Below are 22388 nucleotides of genomic sequence, written 5' to 3' on the forward strand. Positions count from 1 at the left end.
AAAATTAGGAACTGTTTGTTTATATTTACTGCCTCATGATTAATATTAGCAAAACACTGTCCTTCACAATCCTTCTTACTCCTGATCTGGAGAAATCACACCAGACATTTAGAGGCATGTATGTGATAATTTAGGAATGCACTTTCCACAATGTTGATCTGGTAGTCATTAAGGTTCCTTACTTGTTAGGAAGGAATATTAGTGTTGCAGCTCCAGCATTGTCAAGAATCATGCCTTAGTCAGTATGGGCTTGGGGACAATTATGTGGGTTTAATAGCATTATTAATAATTAAGATTTGGATGTATGTGTACTCAAATGTCATCCACTGTTATCCAAAGTTATAATGGAGCAACACAACGTCATCTACTTAACATCCTCTCAGAATGGCTCATGATTGCTGTGCAGAACTCAGCTTGCAAGCTAATGTTAGAGAAACAGATTTGGCAAGTAAGTGTTACTCATGTTAAAGATTACTGGCAGCTTGCTAGGCTGCATTTTAAAGACAAGAATTGCACAGGTGTCTAGAATAACTCCAGCTTTTGACAAGACAAGCCTGGTTTCGCTGCTCTGGTGGGCAGCTGAATATCACCTGAGAGCAAAAGTAATCATTGAGTACAAGAAAATAAAAATTGCTCTGATTGATGTGACAGTAATATATAAAGTATTGAATATATTCTAACGGTCACATAATGCTAATTAACATTAATATGTGACAACTAATCTGATAAGGACACGGGAAGAGACTTCCATTTTGTGACAGGATGTAGATCACTGTAATAATACTTTCAGTTCAATATGAGAAATTCAGGAGTTTATATTAAATGTACAATGACAGTAAAACCTTACTTGCTGTGTTCTATATCTTCAAATATAAAAATAGCTATATGATACTATGCAAAAGTTTTAGGCACTTTTAAAATTTTTTGAAACTGTTATAAATTTTTATTTTATGACTTCTACATTGTCAAGTCAGTGCAAAAGCATTTTAGTTTTCTGGAAGACCAATTTAATGCTAATGATATTTAACGCTATATATATATATATATATATATATATATATATATATATATATATATATATATATATATATATATATATATATATATAAATATAATCCTGCTGGGCTTTGCATACAAAAATAAAAAAGCAAGTGTGAAGTGTGGCTGGTTCTGCAAGATGCTCAGTAAAAAACTTTAATTTTTATATTAAGATTCCTTCCTTATAAATCTGCTGTACCTGAGACTAGTTTGTTAATGCAAAGAATGACCAAACCAAACACTGACTTTGTTTCATTTATTACTGTTTACAGCTCTTTATAGCATTTTGTTTCATTATTTTTAAGGCTTTATAGCATTTTTGTTGCATGTGCCTAAGACTTTTGCACACTACTGTATATGTAACACCTCTTATAAAAAATACACTTCTTTATATAGGTGACAGTGTACAAAAAACAAAAAAAAAACTTCCACTGAAGATATGTTTGCCTGCTCTGGAATGATAAGTGCAGCAGATAGACAGTTTTATCTCATTACTCTCCTTTTTCTCCTTACTCCTCCGTTTTGCCATTTCTTTTGCGGGCCTCAGTGTTAGGATCCTGTCTCTCAGACATGGCTGTGTCCGTTTTGGTGGCGTCTGACAATGGTTCGTTGTTGTGCAGGGTGTGCAGGAGCTGCTCACTCGGTCTCTTCCAAGAGGGCCGAGTAGCGATCCATAGTATGAGTGCCCCAAACAAGGCTATCAGCAATCCAAGCACATTAACAAATGTGGCCTCTGGAGGAGAATCTTTATATTTTGGATCTTTCCTGTGTACAATTGCAAAACATAACATTCAGTTATTCAATGTAGGACTGCCACTGTTATGTGACCACTGTGGTTGAGTACAAACAAGCAGGACACAAAGCTAGGGATATCAGTAATTACACATTTGAGGTGACCTGCATGTGATGTAACAGGTTCTATATTTACAGATGATAAGCAGATAAATAACCTTTAATTTTACATACACAATGCAGAGATTTGTTCAGTAGAGTAGGATTATGTAAGCATACTTACAGGCCAAATATGAGCTTTTCAGTGATGCCCATGAGTGCAGTAGCAATCACAGTGGTAAAGATAAACAGACCACTAAATACATGTATAGGCAGAAATGCAGCTCGCAAGTATCCAGGGCTTAAAGGCAGAAGAAAGATGCAAAGTCCTAGCACAATCTGTTATAACAAAGAATGGATCATAAATAAAAACTCATGTTTCTGCCACTGTACACATGAATGTGTGTTTGTTTGCAGAAAGTAATTATAAAAAACAAACAAAAAAAACAAACAAACATAAGAATGTTACCTGCAGTGAGAAGAGTATGACTGCAATTAATCCCACCCAGCTGTGCAAGCTGTACATATTTGGGATATTCTGCACATTGTGGAAATCAAACACAGCTACCAGAGAAATGACAGCCAGGATAAAGGCCAGTACATTGAGGCCAGCATGAATGAGCTTCATCATCAGCTTACTGCATTTCCAAGTCCATGGAAGTCTGTACACAACAATTGCTAAAGAGGGGAGAAACAGTCTCTTAATTTGAGCATAAACGTTCCTACAACACCATGTAATTCTTTATAAATTCTTTCTACAGCACTTTTGCTCATGTAGCTGCATGAGTCTATCTATCTTTCTGATAAATGTTCATCAGGATCTGGCACAGTAGTGCAGAGGGTAGTTCTGGTGGCTCGATCCTGAGCTTGAGTTATACCGTCTGTGTAAAACCCGTGGCGGTTTCCTTTGGCTTTTCAGCTTTCCTCTGACCTTTCAGAAACATGCTGGCAGGAGGATTGAACATGCTGTATTTTCTCTGGAGGTGATTGGGTGGCTGCATGGTGTCCTAAAATTTGGCTGGCATCCCATCCAGAGTGCATTCCCACTATATTATAACCAGTGTTCCAGGATTACGTTCCAGATTTAACACAACTGAAACACACCACTGATTTAAGATGAAAGACTGAATGTTAATTCTGAGTTCAGTGTTGGCTTAATCAGGTCATGTTGTTCTGCTAGACTACAGCTGCGCGTGCAGAAGCAAAACAAACATGGGCTGTGGCCTTGTGTATCTCTGTTTACAGAAGTTTTACTAGTGCCTTAACTCTAAATGTTTGAGGTAACTCTTTCACTACTAGCTGGTAGTATTTTCCACACTTAATCCGCTTAATTACTAATCAGGGACAGAGCTAAACAAACTTCGAGAAATTGAGCATAAGTATATAAGCGCCTCGACAAATCACGTGACCTGGGTTGCGTAGTCTATTGCAGCTTCAGCTTTTTGACTTAAGTTCACTTTCTAAACTCAAAGTAATAGGCTATTTTAGTTGTTCTGAAAATGGACGAACCGTAGCATAACACCAAACCACTGTAGCCAAGTAATAAATGGACTACTTACCGATTCCTTGAAGGAAAATAAACCCAGTCACAGCCAAAAGAGGATGCCAGTTGAATTCTTTGGCTCCTCCATCCCAGGCTAAACCCTCTCTGAAATGTAAAACCCATCTCAGTACGAACACAACCGAGATAAAACCGACTGCAAAGGCGAAGGACAGCAACACCAGGAATGGCTTGTGGTTCTCCATAATTGTGGTGTCCGGTTTAATGCACGCGCACTTGAAGAAGTCCGGAATGTGAAGTGTTGCCCGAGTTTTTTTCCCCTCCTCACTCACCGTTTTGTAACTTGCCACATCCACCGCTATTACGTAACGAACAACATCATAATGACACACAACTTGTAACTACATTACGAATACACCAACATCTGCTTTCTAAAGCGATTTTATTATTAATGACCGGAGCTAGAAAAAATTAAAGACTCGCAAAGCGTTACATTTAACGGCCAACACTGTGACGTCATCACAGGACTTCTTAAAGTGACATCACCACAAACTCTCCTTTCATTCTGCACATTGTCTGTGGAAAATCTGTGAAAGAGTACAAAAACAACAACAACCAATCGTAGAAAACATATTTATAGCTGATCATTTGAGTATTCACGAAGTGTGTTCTGTATTTGTGTCCACAGGGTCATCAGTTTGTCCTTCGTTTTATCTTATAGACATGGCAAGAGTAGTTGTTGTTCCTCTCTTGTTCGATGTGAATTATCGTGTCCCTGTCGAAGTAGACTTCATGACTGTAAGTCTGTAAGAAAGAAAGGTACTTAGTTGTAAATACTGCTCAGAGGGAGCAAACGTAAAAGGGTACTGTGTTATACCGACCACATCCCATGGTTCCTGAAGTGGAATTTTTTTCAGCAACGCTCCACTTTTATTGTTGTGGAGGCGAACACTGGCTTGTCCCTCATCTTCTATGTGACTGACATCCACAATGGCTAACAGGTCCAGCTCATCTTCATATTTAACCATCTTAAATGTCTATGAACACACAAACACAGAATAATACTAAAATTGTTATGTTAACCAAATCTGTTTTGTAATTCTTTTAAAATCCACTTATTCCAGCGCCATTCCTCCACACAAGTTACCTCCTGTATGGATTATTTAATCTAATGTTAACAACTGATCATTTCTGATGAACCTCAGGACCAAATCATCTTGCTATCTTACTCAGGATAAACCCTGAACCTAATCAATTCTCACTGAGAAAACAGCACACCATGTTTGTGGAATTCAGAGGAATAAAGCACATTCTTGATGTAGTCTGTTCGGTTAGAGTTTTTAAAATGACATTAGTTAGGAGGTTTTTCTGTCTTGCTTACATGTGTCTGTTAGGATGCTAGGAGTGTTTCACTCAATACCAACATACCTCTTGATCAGGATCATCTTCCAGCTGCTGAATTCTTTTCTTCACTGTTCGGCCAGAGGAGGTCACTGTCACTTGGGAGGCCTGCATTCGTGAAAACATTTATTTGAAAACAGTCATTAATATTTCATTTCTGGTCAAACCTAAAAGGAACAATAGGAGGGAAAATTAAACATAAAGGCTGTTTATGGACTATGTATACTAATAAACAGTCAGGTTTATTAGACTCACAAATAGCATGGAACAATAAAAAAATTAAAATTAAAGCAACATTTTTGAAACAGACTTACGCCGTCTTCTCTGGATGCTATAATAGAGAAGTCACAGACAACCTCATACTTTGAACTGAATTCTTTTTCTGCTTTGATTTTCAGAACTCTATAAAAATCATAAAAAATACACCACATTAATAATTAAATCTAGTAATCTTCTTTAGTTGATTTCTTAGAAAGGTCTTCAAAAATGTATTAAAAGGATCACTTTATGGTACTGGGCCCAGCATGGATAATCCTGCCCGAGTCATCAGGGTGGAAGAAGATCCAATCTTCTTCTAGTGAGTCACACTTCATATCCTGCACACCATTCTTTGCCTTTGTAAGCCAAGAGAGCATAGACTTAGAAGCTTAGCATAAGCTTGGTTAGGAATCTATATGTCCAGTATAAGCTGTATAAAAACACACCTGCTCTGCTAGAGACATGTGCCAAAGCCTCTGAACCTTATGCATTAAAGGTGCTGTACATTCATTACAATATTGTCTTCAAACACTTATGTGTGTTAAATTAACACATATTAGTAGAAATAAAAGCTTAATAATGTATCTGAGTATATCTCTGTATGTATAGCCACTTACAGAATTATTGGCACCTATTAAAATGTAAGGATGCTATACACTGATCAGGCATAACATTATGAGCACTGACAGGTGAAGTGAATACCATTGATTATCTCCTCATCATGGCACCTGTTAGTGGGTGGGATATATTAGGCAGCAAGTGAACATTTTGTCCTCAAAGTTGATGTGTTAGAAGCAGGAAGGATTTGACCACGGCCAAATTGTGGTCCTGCAAAACCGCAGCTCTTGTGGGGTTTTCCCTGTCTGCAGTGGTCAGTATCTATCAAAAGTTTCCTTTAAGTCCTGTAAGTAAGCTCGCAACTTACAGGACTTAAAGGATCTTTTGCTAACATTCTGGTGCCAGATACCACTGCACACCTTCAGGGATCTAGTGGAGTCCATGCCTCGACAGGTCATAATGTTATGCCTGATCTGTGTATCGTTTTTTAAAATAGATTTTTAAGTAGTGCATTTTTTCTCCAAAGCATTAATTTCAAAATGATTAGCACTACAACAATTAATATTTAGTGAAGCACTAGCCTCTTACCTAATATTAGACCCTTGAAAACAGGGTTTAAATCTGATAAATAAGATGGCTATCACAAAATTCTATTATGAGGCCGTCAGGTATTTGAGCTACAATATGCTGGTATATAATACCATTTTCTTCACATGACACTGTGGACTATGTTCAGCCAAAATAATCCACCACTATTTGTTCAGGGGTTCAGGGACTTGTATGCATTTCCCTCTTTTCAACAGAAATACAAATGTACAAGGTCAGACCAGATCTCATTTAACTACAGCACATGATTCAAATTGTAGCTCCAATGATGCTTGAGGTTCAAGCACTGCATTTTGTGGTTTACATCCAGGAAGAACCTCTTTCACACAGCCCTAAAACCAGCTTTTTAGGGCTGTGTGAAAGAGGGGGGGGGGGCATTTTGAAACACCACGAATCAGCTTAATTGAGCAAGTCCAGCTGTGATCTCTGGGATGTTCTCTGCCTCCATACCATCCTCACCATGCTGGGAGATGTTTGGTTTTCTCCATGATAATGGGCAGATGCCCACAATTGGCTAATGTTGCTGTGATTGAAAAAGTGCATGGACAATTTTTGTCTCCCTGGCACAAAAAGCTATGCCATTTTTTTGGTATTATAGCTACAACTAACAAAATGTGTGCATGCTTACTTTATATAGTCTTTTTTTGTGCATTTTTGAATGTTGTCAATAATTCTGGACTTGACTAATCCTAATCACTGATGACTGCTAATGCTAAATGTAATACTGATTTTCACGCAGTGTTGTTTATATCATTTGGATTAAATAATGGAAACTGATTTATTACTAATACAATGCATGCAAATTACCAAGGCACCATCAATGATGGAGCAGATGTGGTGTGTCCCCCTGTGTCTTTTATGATTAGGTGTGTAGATGTAGTGCCATGGGTGGCCTCCGATCTGGATCCCATTATCCAAGTACGACATCTCGAACAATGCAGGAGGACACTCTGAAATAACAAATCTATTTCAACTAAATGGGCCACTGCTTATGGAGTACCACTAACATCAGTTTGCCCTATAAAGATTAACAAATATCTTTGGTAAGTGAAATATATTCAAAATATTCTACAAGAATACCGTGTTCTCAGTTCCTTTTACACAGAGGCCTTAGCTGAGAATAGATAATGATCACCAACCCTTGATGTGAATGTTGACTGGAATGCCATAGGGAGTATCTCCCACTATTCCCCTAGCACCATATAAATCACACTCCTGTCCCAGTACCAGCTTCTTAGTCCTGAACTGGAACAAGAAATTACAATAAGAATACCATTCAAGTTTGAAAAAGTGTGTAAAAATCTATTAAACTGTAAGCAATAAAATAACTACATTAAAAACTACTATTTAATTAATCTCCATTATATGACAATCTTAATATAAAGCACTTTACCTTTTTCACAATATATTCCAAGCTGTAAAGCTTTACACATTTTGAGCTGTGTGACACAGCCAACACTCCTTGAGACAGGAGAACATCAACCACAGATTTACCAAAGACCTAAAAATGAAGCAAAATATGACATCACTAAAGTTCAAGACAGACTCACTGCTCAAAATAATGGTTAAAAAATTAAATATAGTTCACTTTTTTGTTGATCTCCAGCACTCCAATAACATCAAGAGGAAAGACTTGGAATATGGCTAAATGCATGAGGACGTTGTTCTCAACACCAGCCTGAGAGAGCAAACGAGAGAGAGAGAGAGAGAGAGAGAGAGAGCATTCCTATATAAAATACCATCATGTGCAGAATAAAAATCAGATCAATTAAAACTGCCTCACCTGTCGTGCGAGTGGTGTCTGTTTATGCTGAATGGATTTGACATAAAATGTTTCCTGAGAGACATCCCATCCCAGCGATCTGTCCAGGAACATGGGTAGCACATACATAAGTACTACTCAAACTAAACACCCGGAACACAGACATACAAGCTCAGTGGAAAGGTAATAAAAAGCATTACTGAAAACTAAAATCCCTTGGGAACACCACAATGTGGCTAAAAGACCCAAAAAGCTTACTGAGTCACTTATTACATTACATAACTTATTTGCTGTTATACAGTCAAGTGAAAAGTTTACACAGCTTTATGATAAAATAAAGAATATGGAAGACAAGACAAGAAATGCATTTTTATGTATTTTTACTAACACCACAGTGTTAGATATCACTGTTTCCCCTTTATTATTAAAAGTAACCAAATAGTTCAATGCTGTACAAACATTAGTGGGAAAAATAATGTATATGAACTCAAACATTAATATTTGACTGTATCTGATTTTTTAATCTAAAGCTTCTCTTATAACCTTCATGGCTACTTATTGCCTTTAAAACTGCTGACACACTTTCTCGCAACCTCTGTGCAGATTTTGAAATATTCTAAGCAGACGTCATACACTTTCTTCTTCATTTCAGGCCTGGAGACCGAGAGCGTCATGACATCCTGTCTGTGATTCTTTTCAAACAATCTTTCCATTGTGGTTTCAGAGTCTTGTACAGTTCCCGGGTTCACCCACATTTCACTTTTGTAATTATTTCTATTTGTAGATGAATTGTAAAACGTTGCACTCAACTGCGCCTGAAATGATAGGATTACCTGAATTTGAAATGAGGTGAGAGGTAGACTCTGTGCAGTGTTTGTCCTGTATCGGCTGAGAGATGATACAACCAATTATTAGCTGTTAGGGATAGAAGGCTGGGTTTCTGCTCCAAGGCCCATGGGAGTGTTTTATCCTGTAATAAACATACATAACTGCACACTGATCTGTGGTATCACATTAACCTTTTAACTTTAAGAATTGTGCTATTATTTTCTTCTGTTACAACGTGCAGGACTTACAAGTGGACACTGGCATAATAAGGAATCCTCAATCTTCTCAGCTTTGGACCGTTTCGGCATCTCATACAAGAGCTGCGGCTGGGGTGTTAGGCTGCAATTCATTCAATAAATAGTAACTCTAGTAGTTAGTATAAGTGAAAAGAAAACATATATATAGTTAGTATAAGTGAAAAGAAAACAGGGCTAGGTAATGTTGTCTACCTGGTATAGGAGCATCTGTAATTTTCAAAATATATCCTTCCACTTTCATACGAGACGGCGGTTTTGGAGGATTTGGTCCACACCTTTGTGAATTCTGCACCATCCTTAAGAAGCAATGTGAGTTAATAAACCAACACTACTGACAGCAGTAGTTCTTTTTTTTTTAAAGGATTATTTAAATAAATACCTGGAGAATAATATTCTTGAGGATCTTGAGATTTCCTCCTAGTAAAGTACCGAAGTCATGCGAGGTGACCCCCGCTGACCTGAAGCCTAACAACACGCACGCGTTGTTTGTTCGAGATTTTCCCGCTAGAGGGCGCACCATAGGAGACCTCTCCAAACACATGGAGGAGGATGTGGACACCATTGACAGCTATATAAACTGGGGAGCAGCGCACACAGGTATGATGTCCAAACTTCTGCTAACTTAAATCATCTGTCTAAGTAACTCTACAGTGTCCATATTCACTTTAGGACTGAGGTTACTCATTACTAGCCTAGTAACTGCAAAACCGCATGGCTGTCATTTCTAAGCTAGCGTTGGTAGGCTAGCTGTCTGTTCAACTTAAATGTTTATAAATTTGGATATATAATCCTAAGCACAACCTGATGGCTTTTTTTCCTCCGTATTTGAACACGTGTGCATATTATAGGAGATTCAGGTGTGAGTGCTAATAGATACAATCAAACGTTATAGTTTTGTAGTTTACTTGTGTCTTTAGCAAACTAGCCAGCTAACGTTTCTAGATACAACGTGCTACGCAACACCGTTTCCATGCATGTCGGATTACTCAGAGTTTTAAAGCATAGTTAAAAGCCTAGACCTAACCCTAGTCCAGTTATGCGCTCGGGATGAGTCTTACTCCATTCCGGAGGAAATAAAAGTCACCGCTTTCCACAGCCACTCTTCCTCCCCACCTCTTTGAGAAGAGCTGAAGAACCCGGATGAAAAATGGCGCACATGTAAAAGGGTCACTCCAGTTCAGTTAAATCTGACAGTGCACCCTAATCTCGTGCATTCTTTTGGGAGTTTGGTCATGTTTTAGTTACGACCAAAAGCAAAGTGGTATATGGCTCATAGACTCCTAATGCAATACATTAGGTTTTTAAAAGATGTAGCACATACAGAATACCCATCATGCACTGTAATGTTTGTAGGGGATAGTGCATAGGGCACCATTTCATATTATTTGTGAGTCTTTCAGCTGGTAATGTGCATTGTGAAATTATGAAGCATATTTTAAACAAATTAACATTATGAAGAACATGGGATGTGTTCGCTACTTATTGTAGTGATAGATAGATAGATAGATAGATAGATAGATAGATAGATAGATAGATATGCTTTATTGATCCCATGAGGGATCAACAATTCTTGTGTTACAGCAGCTTAGACAGTTACAAGATACAACACACACAAAAATATAAAATCTACAATTATATATATATAATTTGATTAAAGCATGCATTCGCCGTGGCGTCATTTCGATAACCTTCTGCAATGTCACAATATTTATTCCCATCCAGAGTTGCATTAATTTTTTGCCAAGATCTTGTTTTGATGATGGGAGAGTCGGACCGCTGCGCAAAGTCTTTCCCAGCACATACCAAAGATTCTCAATGGGGTTAAGGTCTGGACTCTGTGGGGGCCAATCCATGTGTGAAAATGATGTCTCATGCTCCCTGATTCACTCTTTCACAGTTCGAACCTGATGAATCCTGGCACTGTCATCTTGGAATATGCCTGTGCCATCAGGGAAGAAAAATCCATTTATGGAATAACCTGGTCATTCAGTATATTCAGGTATTCAGCTGACCTCATTCTTTGGGCACATAATGTTGCTGAACCTAGACCTGACCAACTGCAGCAACCCCAGGCCATAGCCCTGCCCCCACAGGCTTGTTTGGTAGGCACTAGGCATGATGGGTGCATCACTTCATCCGCCTCTCTTTTTACCCTGATGCGCCCATCACTCTGGAACAGGCTAAATCTGGACTCATCAGACCACATGACCTTCTTCCATTGCTCCAGAGTCCAATCTTTATGCTCCCTAGCAAATTGAAGCCTGTTTTTCCAATTAGCCTCACTGATAAATGGTTCTTTTAAGGCTACACAGCTGTTTAGTCCCAATCCCTTCAGTTCCCTTCGCATTTTGCATGTGTTTTGCATACAATTTGATTTCACCAAACATTTAAGTGATCGCCGATCACGATCATTCAAGATTTTTATATATATATATATATATATATATATATATATATATATATATATATATATATATATATATATATACAAAAATAGAAGACTAAGTAGAAAGAAGAGAAATCTTAATAATAAGTTAAATTAAATACAATAAGTTAAATTAAACGTAGCAGTGCAGATATGAAACACAGTTGTGGATTTAACCATATTTACATCAGTATTTACAGTACAGTACACATGTGCAAACTGGCAGTAGATAATAAATATGGAGAACCTTGTGAGTCCAGAAAAAAGTATTAATAGTTGTAATATGCAGTGTGAGAGTGTTATCAGCTGTCACACCCAGGTGAGCTATTGTACAATGTGATTGCGAATGGTATGAATGACCTCCTGTAACGTTCTCTGTGACAATGAAACCAATAAACCAGTAAAATATAACTAATAAAATGTTTTGCCCCTAAGGTTATTTGAGCTGATATTACTATAAATAAATAATTCGATGGATTTGGAAAACTGCATTCATTCATTCATTCATTCATTAGAAGTAACTGCTTTATCCTGGTCAGGTTTGTTGGGTGAAAGGTAGATAAATCCTGAACAGGATGCCAGTCCATCACAGGGCATTGTGTGTACGCATTGGTGTACAAATTTAGCCAGTGACTGGAGGAAACCCAAGCAGACACAGTGAGAAAATGCACCAAAATTTTTGATTGTACCCTAAGCTCAGGATTGGACCAGGAACACTGGTGATGTGAGACAGCAACAATGCAGCACCACAGTACTGCTCATAATATATAATTTTTTAAATGTAGAAATATAGCATATACACCGATCAGGCATATCATTATAAGCACTTGCAGGTGAAGTGAATAAGACTGATTATCTCCTCATCATGGCACCTGTTAGTGGGTGGGATATATTAGGCAGCAAGTGAACATTTTGTCCTCAAGGTTGATGTGTTAGAAGCAGGAAAAATGGGCAAGTGTAAGGATTTGAGCGAGTTTGACAAGGGCCAGATTGTGATGGTTAGACGACTGGATCAGAGCATCTCCAAAACTGCAGCTCTTGTGGGATGTTCCTGGTCTGCAGTGGACAGTATCTATCAAAAGTTTCCTTTAAATCCTGTAAGTGGCCCCACCTCACAACTTCCAGGAGTTAAAGAATCTGCTGCTAACATATTTGTTCCAGATACCACAGGACACTTTCAGGGATCTAGTGGAGTCCATGCCTCGACAGGGTCAGGACTGTTTTGGCAGCAAAACGTTATGTCTGATCCGTGTATAACTATATTGTGATGTGCTTCATTTTGGAAAATATGATTTATGCAGGCAGTATCATCTTGTGTTTAGCGTATTACGAAGGAATATAGTTTTGTTATTTATTAATAAAATATTAAATTAAAATGATACACACTTTTTGTATTTTTAAGGTGTGTGGCTACTCGCTGATACTTGATAGTTCTTCTCATGTCATGAAAAGTGAAAATGAGAGGATTGCTGAAGATGACTGTGTCTGCTGTGGCACACACCTTTGGACATGTTCCCTACAGATGTCTCAGTGGACGACCTCCTGCACCACTCGGAGGCCGAATCCTCACCAACCCTAAGGACATCTTCCATCATAACATGTGGTATTTCTGTGTTGTAATTTTGCATCAAATGAAGTTAGTCAAGGATCATCATTTTGTTATAGTAGCAGAACTGGAGGACAAAGAATGTTTGTTGAAGTGTAGATTCAACCAACTTTATTCTTACCTTAACCTCATTTATGAAGCTAAAGCACTGATTTATCGAACAAGGGCATGTTTATATTGCTGTGCTGCAGGGATCATGTTCAGTGGTCACCAGAGGAGATGGAAAAAGCCAGACAAAAAGCAGAAGAGAACTCCAGAGAACAGATTCCATTAGAAGAGCAAGGTAAGACAAATATTCTAATTCATTTTAGAACCATTGAGTGCATTATATAAACATACACTACATGATCACAAGTTTGTGGACACCTGAGCATTACACCTTTATGTTATTGTTGAACATCCCAGTCCATATTTCTCCCCTTTGCTGTTATTATAACCTACACTCTTTTTGGGATGCCTTCCAATAAATGTTGGAGTGTGGCTGTGTGGATTTGTGCTCATTCTACTACAAGAGCATTAGTGAGGTCAGAGACTGATGTCAAGTGAGGAGGCCTTGGGTGCATTCGGCGTTCCAGTTCATCCCAGAGGGGTTGAGGTCAGGGCTCTGTGCAGGACATTTGAATTCTTCCACTCCATCCTTGGTCTTAATGGACCTCATTTTTTGCACAGGGGCAGTGTCATACTTGGAACTGTTTGAGTCGCTTAGTTCCAGTGAAGGGAAATCGTAATTCTACAGAATACAAAACCTCCTACACAGTGTGTGCTTGTGGCAGCAGTTTGGCTATGAACCACACACAAGTGTGATGGTCAGGTGTCCACAAACCTGTGGCAATATGGTGCATCTTAAAGTGTCGTGGATAAGCAATCTGTGCAGTTTAAGCCATCTGTATGCTTTCCAGTCAGGTATGACAGAGACGCAAACAAATATTGGGACAGATTTTACGATATGCATCAAAACAAGTTCTTCAAAAATCGTCAGTGGCTTTTCACTGAGTTTCCTGAGCTCTTGCCCCAGGGCTGTGACACAAGTCGTACCCCAGAAGGTCAGGAGGCTTCGGTGCCAGCATGTCCTGAGTTAAGAAAAACCCTGCACAGCAGGACAGACAGCCAGCAGGGAGACAGTCCCTTTCCCAGCCATGATGTACTGAGAGAGACACAGCAGCACAATGCTTTCCCTGGGCAACATGCTTCTTTCAGAATACTGGAGGTTAATCTCTTTTCATACAGGCCTTTTCTAAAGCTATAGCTATAATAATAGCTATAATCGACTTGTCGTGACGTGTTGTGTGTTTGCTATAGGTGGGCTGTGGTGTGGGCAACAGTGTATTCCCTATCATCAACACCATCAGGTTAGAAAATCAGCCAATTCATTAATCTTTGTCTCAGATATTGTTAGCTTAAAGAAAAGAGTGTTTTAGTAATGCATGCTTGACTGGGCTAAATAAATGACTTGTCAGATCTTCATCTCAAATGTGCTTTATATGCTACATTTCTAAAATGTCTCCGATCGAAATATAACCAATACATGCTTTCTCTACGATAGCTGAAGCCATCAACTGCATCTCTTTTTTTATACATCATAGGGCAGCTTGACTTGCATGGAGGAGATATTATAACATTCCTCTTATTGTTTCTTCTTGATATTGTAATACTTGTTCTTGTAAATACTGTGTATGTGAAGATGAAAAGAAAATTGGGACTATTGGGATTATAACATACACCAGATTTGTTTTAGTTCAGTTAATAAAAAAACCAGACATTTTCTGAGTAAAGTGTCACCATAATGGAGCTAAACATAGAGCTTACAATACTTTTGAGGTTCACCTGCTAACATGGCCAATATCTCAAATCTGCCCTAGAGATAACCATTCAATACTAATAAGTCTGAGCTTGTCATTTTGCACCATTTAATTTTTATTTGTAAAGTGTATTATTCAGTCATCCCTGTCTGCTGTGCTCTTGTTTTTTTTATTATAATAGTCCCCTGGTGTCTCAGCTCATATATTGTCAATAAGAAACCCACAGTAGTAACAACACCGATAGGTTCTGAATGCAAAAGACAGAGAATTTTAAACATTTGATACTTATCAGAGAACTGGTTGAATTGTTTTCATTTTAACAATTTACTAGTTCATCGAATAATACTAGTTCATATATACTGATACAAGATTTCTGATTTTTCCCTTTCATCCAGGGGCAGTGACGCATTCCTGTACTGCTTTGACTTTTCTTCCAGAGCAATCCAACTTGTCAGGGTGAATAACTTTTACATTTTCTTCATTTTGCCAGCCTTAAATTACATAATGTGATGATAAGATGTAAGCAGCAGACCTTATCACCGAAATGAAAATCATGAGTAAACTGTCACACACTCAGGGAGAAAATGGTGGGTCTCCCTAGCCTTGATTTTGTCTTATTTCCAACCACTTTGCCGACAGCAGATCAGTCAAAATGGCTGCCAGGTGTGTGTGTGTGTGTGTGTGTGTGTGTGTGTGTGTGTGTGTGTGTGTGTGTGTGCGCGTGCCTGCCTATTGGCCCGGTGGATATTTGATGCTGTCAGAATGCAGAGGCTTTTATCAAATGGAGGCAGCAGTCTGTGAGCACAGTGAATGCATTAGATTGTGCACGCAACCTAAAGGAGACACTAACACACTCAACTGTAACATATTTAAACAATAAATAAATACCTAATTGGTTAAAGGCAAGGTTGTGTCTAAAGCCAAATACAAAAGTCTGCAGTTTCTCCGTTTTAAAAAAAAAAAAAAATGTCAGAGAGCTTGCTGTGTATAAAGTTTTCCCTCATCGTTTCATTTCATCTCACTCTGCTTTCAACATTACAATTCGGCTGGCATTCAACTAAAAATGGACAGAAAGTAATCTCAGTCAAATTTATCACGTTATTGATAGGTGTGGCTGTTTGAGAAAACCCATCAGATGTGTCTGTGGCTGAATTCTTGCAAACAGCTACAAATGACAAAAAAATAAATATTTTTGTAAATTTTCTAAAGTTGCCTATGCTTTCTGCAAAAACCCTGTTATGTTAAAAAGAAAACTAGCCAGTTTTAAGGTAGCTATAAAGATATACACCAATGTCATGGTTATGTTTATTATTTTTATATTTGATTTATTATATGTTAGCTACAAATTAACGTAATAGATAATACCTTTGAGACAATCAGTGCGTTGGTGTATTATAGTGGAATTGTAATCAAATCTATTTTCTCAGATTTTTAGGGTAATTAGGCCAGTTCATGAAAGCCTGTAGTTTTCAAAACTTTGTATAGTTGAAAAAGTCTGTCTGAAGACCCACAAATATATAACAATATTCTGTTCATCTAAACTGTTATAAAGTTTTGTTTAAGTCATTAAAAAAATCCAGCAATTACTATAAACCTTCATCTTAACACCACCATGTCAAAAGGTTCTAGACATGCTCATGGAGATGATCTGTTTTAAATCTTTAACCTCTAATATTCAATCTGTTGGGTTTTTTTTTTTCAGTCTCCGCTTTTAACTCTAATCTTAGAAATATACGTTCACAGAAGGCCATTTCTGGGTGATTCATTTTGTCTTGTTTTTCTGGCATCTCAGCTTTGCTTTTTAGCACTTTACACTATTTAATTAATTGTTTATTTTATGCTTTATATTCTTATTAGCTTTATATACCCCATTTCCATTTTCTGCAAAATGTCTATATTTTATAAATAAATTTTAGTCATCTTTGCCCACTTATTCTATCTTATATTTTATGCTCTGTTTATTTATCCATTTTGCCTTTTAGCTGTTTTTATTTTTTTTATACTGTTTGCCTTGTTCTGCCTTTGGGAAACATTTTATGCATTATGTAATACATGCAAATTATTATTATTATTATAATTATTATTATTATTATTATTATTATTATTTTTATTATTATTATTATTATTATTACTACTACTTAACTAGTTCAGGATGCAGAAGAGATAGGTAGAGAGAGATGATTTACCCCTGAAGGGAAAAGCCGAAAGAAGACGACGACTACTACTTAACTATTCATTAATTCATTTAGCTACAGTAACCGCTCTAGTATTCATAAACCCTCTTATTTAGGTAGCTTAAGTTTGTTCTTTTTTTGCATCATGCTGCAGGAACATCCAGACTACGACCCTACAGTGTGCCATGCATTTGTGCATGACATTTGTGATGATGTGGCCGTGTTTCCCTTTCCTCAAGGAAGTCTTGATGTTATTGCTGTAGTTTTCGTGCTCTCCTCCATTCACCCCGAGAGGTATGGTGTCCATGTGTGTCTCAATACTTTCATACTTTCTACCACGCATCATGTTCTTTATTTTTATTTTATTTTTAAAGATGCAGTTAGATAACATGGGAGAGAAGTACAAAAGAGATTTTGTTGCAATCCAGGGAATATAAACACTACATTTAGTGGTCTTATAAAGCATGTATAAAGTGTGAAACATTTTATCTTTATAGTCTGTCACCCTGAGTTGTTGTTCTAATATTATCCTCATTAAAGATAAATGTTCCCCAGTCTCGTCCAGGCTCCAGGTAAAGGCTTTAGACAGTCGACTGTACTACTTTAGAGATGTACTGGAAAATCCTGACCATTGTGAATGTCAGTTTACATATTTTACCACAGCCCTTAAGTATTTATGATTTATTTCTAAGAGAGTGTAACTAGGCAGGCATTTAACAGGAAGCTTGGGCAGCCTGCTCTGTGTAACTAAATGTGACGGGTCTCTTCATAGAGAAAGCTGCTGTAGATTGGCGTACATCACTTCTGCCATATGTCCAGGTCATGAAGGGAACAGCCAGATAGTTGTCTTTAAACCCAGAGAGGATTCTTCAATAATCACATGAACATAAACATGTTTTGCCCATGAAAACATTTTTTTTTTCTTTTTAATTTCCATCCTGATAACAATCAGAGAAACACAATTTTATTAGAATTTGTCATTAGAATCAAGTTTACATTTTATTGGATTATTATTATTAATAATCCAATAAAATGTCTAATATTATTATTATTATTAGCGTTTGTGCTTTTGATTCAAATGCAAGTAACCTGTCAAATAAGGTAATAACTATGATATATTAATAATAAAAACAGTAACATTAACATTAGCATGTTTGCCTAGTCACTTGAGTTTAATACAAACGTCAAAAACAAACCAAACCTGATGGGTGTTTGATAATGTAAACTTCATATAATAAAGTTGTTTAGTTTTTTTTCCATAGCAGGTAGCTTCCTAAATATTCGTCTCTGGCTGCTGTTTTTTTTTTTTTATTATTATTTTTTTTTTAAAAAAGCAGCCACATCTGCTAGACATTGTTAATGCCCGTCCATTGTTCTGCTAGAAATTTCTGCTAGAAAATGAAAGTTGTTGTGGTATTAGAAATATGCAAACTACTAAATGACCGCTCTGTTCCATATCTGATAAAGGCATGTTTGGCTCTTTATGTTACAGGCTTTTGTGAACATTTTTCTTTTACTTTGTGTGTTATGCAAGTTTTCACTTAACAAATCATGCCGAATTTCTCTTTAATCAGATGGTCTGCTGTGGGTCCTCATAACTGAATTGTTTTCTGATTTTAGAATTGAATTCAAATCAGGAAGAACAAAACAGATGTTATTTATCTACCTCATGACGGAGTATGTTTGTTGCTGTTTCTGGCCCAACAGGATCCAAAGAGTGGTTAATCGTCTGGCAGGCTACCTGAAGCACGGAGGAATCATCCTCTTCAGAGATTATGGCAGATATGATCTGGCTCAGCTACGATTCAAAAAAGGTATTGTACGTTAGTCTGTGGCACAGATTTAAGCTTTTCAATGTGTAAACACTATTTTTAAAATAAAGCCTATTTAGCAGATGTTTGAAAGTCATGAATCATTTGCAGTATGTTAAGGTACATTTGTCCACTATGTTCCATTTGAAAAATGTGGTATGTCTTTGTATGATGGAGTAATACATCAGATATGGGAGTTTATACGGCAGAACATGTGGGTGAACCAAACCTTGAGACATCACGTGACTCTGTTTCTGTTTTGACACTTCATGAAAACAAATGAAAGAATAAACAAACGATGGAGTCCACAACCTGTTCACACATGTGAAAACATATAAACATACACAAAGGATATTATCTGTTATATTCCCATTGTTTTTTTTTTAAATGAATGTTTTCCTATTATAGGTTATCTATATTTATATATGAAATGAATAAGAAAAGCATAGACATGCAGTAAAAGGGAATGAATTAATAACCACTCTGTTACAAGACGATTATTTTCCTGTAACGTCACATCCTGGAGTCTTTTATTCCTCTTATATCACAACATAATTTAGTCATATTTTATCTGTTAAAGAATAATCAATCATATTATTTAACATGATGTATATATTATTGTTGAGCATCCATAAAACAAATTCCTGTTCCTGTTACCACCTGCTTTATAAGAACTTTATAAACTTCTCATACTAAGAGCCCGGAAAGCACAAGTAAGTCGTCTTACCTGAAGACTTCTCCATAGCAGAAAAATTACTGAATGTTTTACCGAGTGTTAGCAACATCTATTATATTCCACCTAAGATTATTTGAAGCATCCACCATGTAAGTCATTGTGAATAAGTTACTGTAGAAACAATAATGTGTTACAATCAGTGCAATAATATAAACCTGTGATCTGAATTATTTTTGGCACGACGATCAGCTGCTTTTTATAGAAGATTAATCCACCAGCATTGCGGATTAATCTGAAATTTTGGCTCATGTTATTACCTTGTCCACGTGCATGGATGACACTTACCATTATGATATCCTGTGTTTGCAGGACAGTGTTTGTCTGAAAATTTTTACACACGACAAGATGGAACCTGTGTATATTTTTTTATGAAAGGTAACTGAAGCTTTAAATCGCTCTCTCTCTCTCTCTCTCTCTCTCTCTCTCTTTTCTCTTACTCTGTGGTTAGTAGCAATGTTATTTTTATTTGACAATAATTCTCTCATGAAAATTCTGACTGATTATGGGTAAAGAAGAAGGATGACGCCTTTGCCGTTTTGTAGATGAGATCCATCGGTTGTTTACAAATGCTGGTTTGGAGGAGGTTCAGAACCTGGAAGACAGGAGAATTCAGGTGAACAGAGGAAAGAAAGTGGTGATGCATAGAGTTTGGATGCAGAGCAAGTATCGAAAACCTCTCTCAACACCAGGATGTTAACCAGTGGGATTTCAAATAAGCACACATAAAAAGAATACACACATAAATGGCTATGATGGAAATACAGATATGGTTCTGGTGTTTTGTCTGTGAACAAAATTATGTCTGTCACTGAAGAAATGGCCACAAAATGTAAAGAAATGAGAAAAGTCCATGCTTCTGAACTTTTCAAAGTGGCTGCTGTATTTTCCCTATTATTACATTATTGTTATTTTCAGTGTTATTTTATTTATGTGAATAAAGACAATGATGTCAACCATCACACAACACCAAATTAATATCAATTTTCTGTCATAATTATTGTCTTTTATATCGTTGAATAATGTTTTGCTTCCTGTTGGGATGCAAAGCTTCAGATTGATGATATAGTTAAAGTCTGCTTATATCATAAAGTCATAAAGCATATACAAAAGTGTTTAGAAAGTCTCTTGCGAGAAAATCCCAAGCTGCAGTAGAGGAGGTACTGAATAAATATTAGTTTGTGCCTTTAACCCATTGAACTCATCATAATTGTACATTTTAGCTTTCTCTAGTACTTTCTTACTCCTTCTTGGTCTGATATGTCAGGTTTTTATTGATACATTTTTTTGCAAACAATAATGAGAAGCAAGGTTTTTTTTCTTGAGTCTTGGGGACCCTCTGCCCTGCAGAGTTTGAACATTTCCCCCAACTGTCGACTCAGTGGATACCAGCTAATCAGCTAATTATCAAGCTCTTCATGAGTCGGATGGCAGTGAGGAAAACTTCAAAACTCAGCAGGGCAATATGTCTTCAGGACTGGAGATAAGAATCATTTGAATGCAGCACCAAAGCATGTTTTTTTTTTTTTTTTTAATTCCTTTTTGGGTGACAGACTGTGGCGTTTTGCATTTTTTAACATTATTAGTAAATTAGAGAAAGGCTGGAATCACGGTTGTTTTAAAACCACGTGTATCTTCTATAGTGGATATTTCAGGAAACCAACGTTTTATAAATATTTACAAGAAGCTGCCTATTCATTACACATTGCTTATTCTAAGTAGCCTGAATTATTTTTTGGGTGCTGCATTAAATCTTGACTTAATTACATAATTTTAAAAAAATCTATAGATTATGTTTAAACCTGATAATGTGTAAACATTTACAGAATTTATGTGGCTAAGACAGTGGCTCCTGTTATTAAGAGCTGACTTTTATCTCCTTTAAACAGCTACGTTTGATCGCAACATTGAAATCATTCGATGTTGATATCGTACTCATTATAGAACAGAATTCCCAATTCGTTTCCCCAGTGCAGTTCATTACTATATAATTCCTGGATTAAATCCATAGATTTAATAATCTCAAATTAGGAATGCACAGTTTTTGCATCTTTTTGGCAACCTCCTGGCAAAGCAGTGTGCTCAAACTCTAGTTACTGTCTGAACCGAGTCTTACATCCCGTCCGTGTCAGTGTGGGTTCTCCAGGTTCCTCTCTTTGCAAAAACCTAAAACTATTTTAAATTGCCCCTGCCTGTAAGAGGGTTGTCTGATGCCCTGTGACACAAATCCTTACGTATTCACTGTGATTAAAATAAAGTGATGATGAAAAAGAAGGAATGATCCCAAATATGACATTTTCAGTTTGACAGCTCTTGAGTATTGGCTGATAGCTGTTACTGAGCTGATGCAGACATTGTCACAGTGAGTGAGCAACTCTTTGCAAATGTCTGTTGCCATGTTATGCAAAATCTCAGAGGCACAATGGCAGTGTACAAGCTGTATCTTATGTTAGGGTCCATGATTTGTGTTATGTCAGACTAGGGAATATCTTTTCCCAGAATAAAAAGGAAAAAAACAACTGACCCTAAAATAATGTCCCTGGGATGAGTTCATCTATTGTACCTTTTACTGTATCTACTAGATAACTGTAAAGATGGGATAAGGTACAAAAATGAACAGTCTAGCTTTTCGGTACTTTTTTCACCTTTCTAGGTGAAAGATAAATAATAACACTACAAATATGCCTGAGGGATGGTGTGCTTGAGGTCATCAGCGCAGTGACAGGGAATGTTTTTTCATTAGATCCAGCGTTTTGACCCCAATACAGAAACCTAATAATACTATTTAGGAGCATGCACT

General features: G+C 37.0%; 3 protein-coding genes across 4 annotated transcripts; 1 reads left to right on the plus strand and 2 right to left on the minus strand.

The window, feature by feature from the left end:
* Window positions 1–1280: 1280 nt before the first annotated feature.
* Window positions 1281–3615, minus strand: LOC131354193 (plasma membrane ascorbate-dependent reductase CYBRD1). The gene is made up of 4 exons (XM_058391552.1): window positions 3429–3615; window positions 2339–2547; window positions 2054–2208; window positions 1281–1803 (listed from the first exon to the last, which is right to left on the minus strand). The coding sequence occupies exons 1-4, from the start codon at window positions 3613–3615 to the stop codon at window positions 1548–1550; spliced, it is 807 nt and encodes a 268-aa protein (XP_058247535.1). The 3' UTR covers window positions 1281–1547.
* A 419-nt stretch (window positions 3616–4034) lies between these two features.
* Window positions 4035–9602, minus strand: dcaf17 (ddb1 and cul4 associated factor 17). Of its 2 annotated transcripts, XM_058391549.1 has the most exons (14): window positions 9420–9602; window positions 9233–9336; window positions 9032–9122; window positions 8789–8925; window positions 7977–8055; window positions 7782–7871; window positions 7587–7694; window positions 7333–7438; window positions 7001–7143; window positions 5276–5385; window positions 5086–5173; window positions 4799–4879; window positions 4252–4407; window positions 4036–4174 (listed from the first exon to the last, which is right to left on the minus strand). In XM_058391549.1, the coding sequence occupies exons 1-14, from the start codon at window positions 9600–9602 to the stop codon at window positions 4064–4066; spliced, it is 1587 nt and encodes a 528-aa protein (XP_058247532.1). In that variant the 3' UTR covers window positions 4036–4063. The 2 variants fall into 2 exon arrangements, with proteins under 2 accessions (XP_058247533.1, XP_058247532.1); XM_058391550.1 differs by lacking the exons at window positions 5086–5173; window positions 5276–5385 and having other exon boundaries at window positions 4035–4174.
* Window positions 9540–20578, plus strand: mettl8 (methyltransferase 8, methylcytidine). Its single transcript, XM_058391551.1, has 10 exons — window positions 9540–9637; window positions 12868–13068; window positions 13263–13354; window positions 13971–14278; window positions 14371–14420; window positions 15266–15326; window positions 17199–17338; window positions 18752–18858; window positions 19901–19966; window positions 20134–20578. The coding sequence occupies exons 2-10, from the start codon at window positions 12923–12925 to the stop codon at window positions 20286–20288; spliced, it is 1125 nt and encodes a 374-aa protein (XP_058247534.1). The 5' UTR covers window positions 9540–9637; window positions 12868–12922; the 3' UTR covers window positions 20289–20578.
* The last annotated feature ends 1810 nt before the right edge of the window (window positions 20579–22388 follow it).

Source organism: Hemibagrus wyckioides, linkage group LG06 (genome assembly GCF_019097595.1).
Source record: "Hemibagrus wyckioides isolate EC202008001 linkage group LG06, SWU_Hwy_1.0, whole genome shotgun sequence".
Taxonomy (NCBI): domain Eukaryota; kingdom Metazoa; phylum Chordata; class Actinopteri; order Siluriformes; family Bagridae; genus Hemibagrus; species Hemibagrus wyckioides.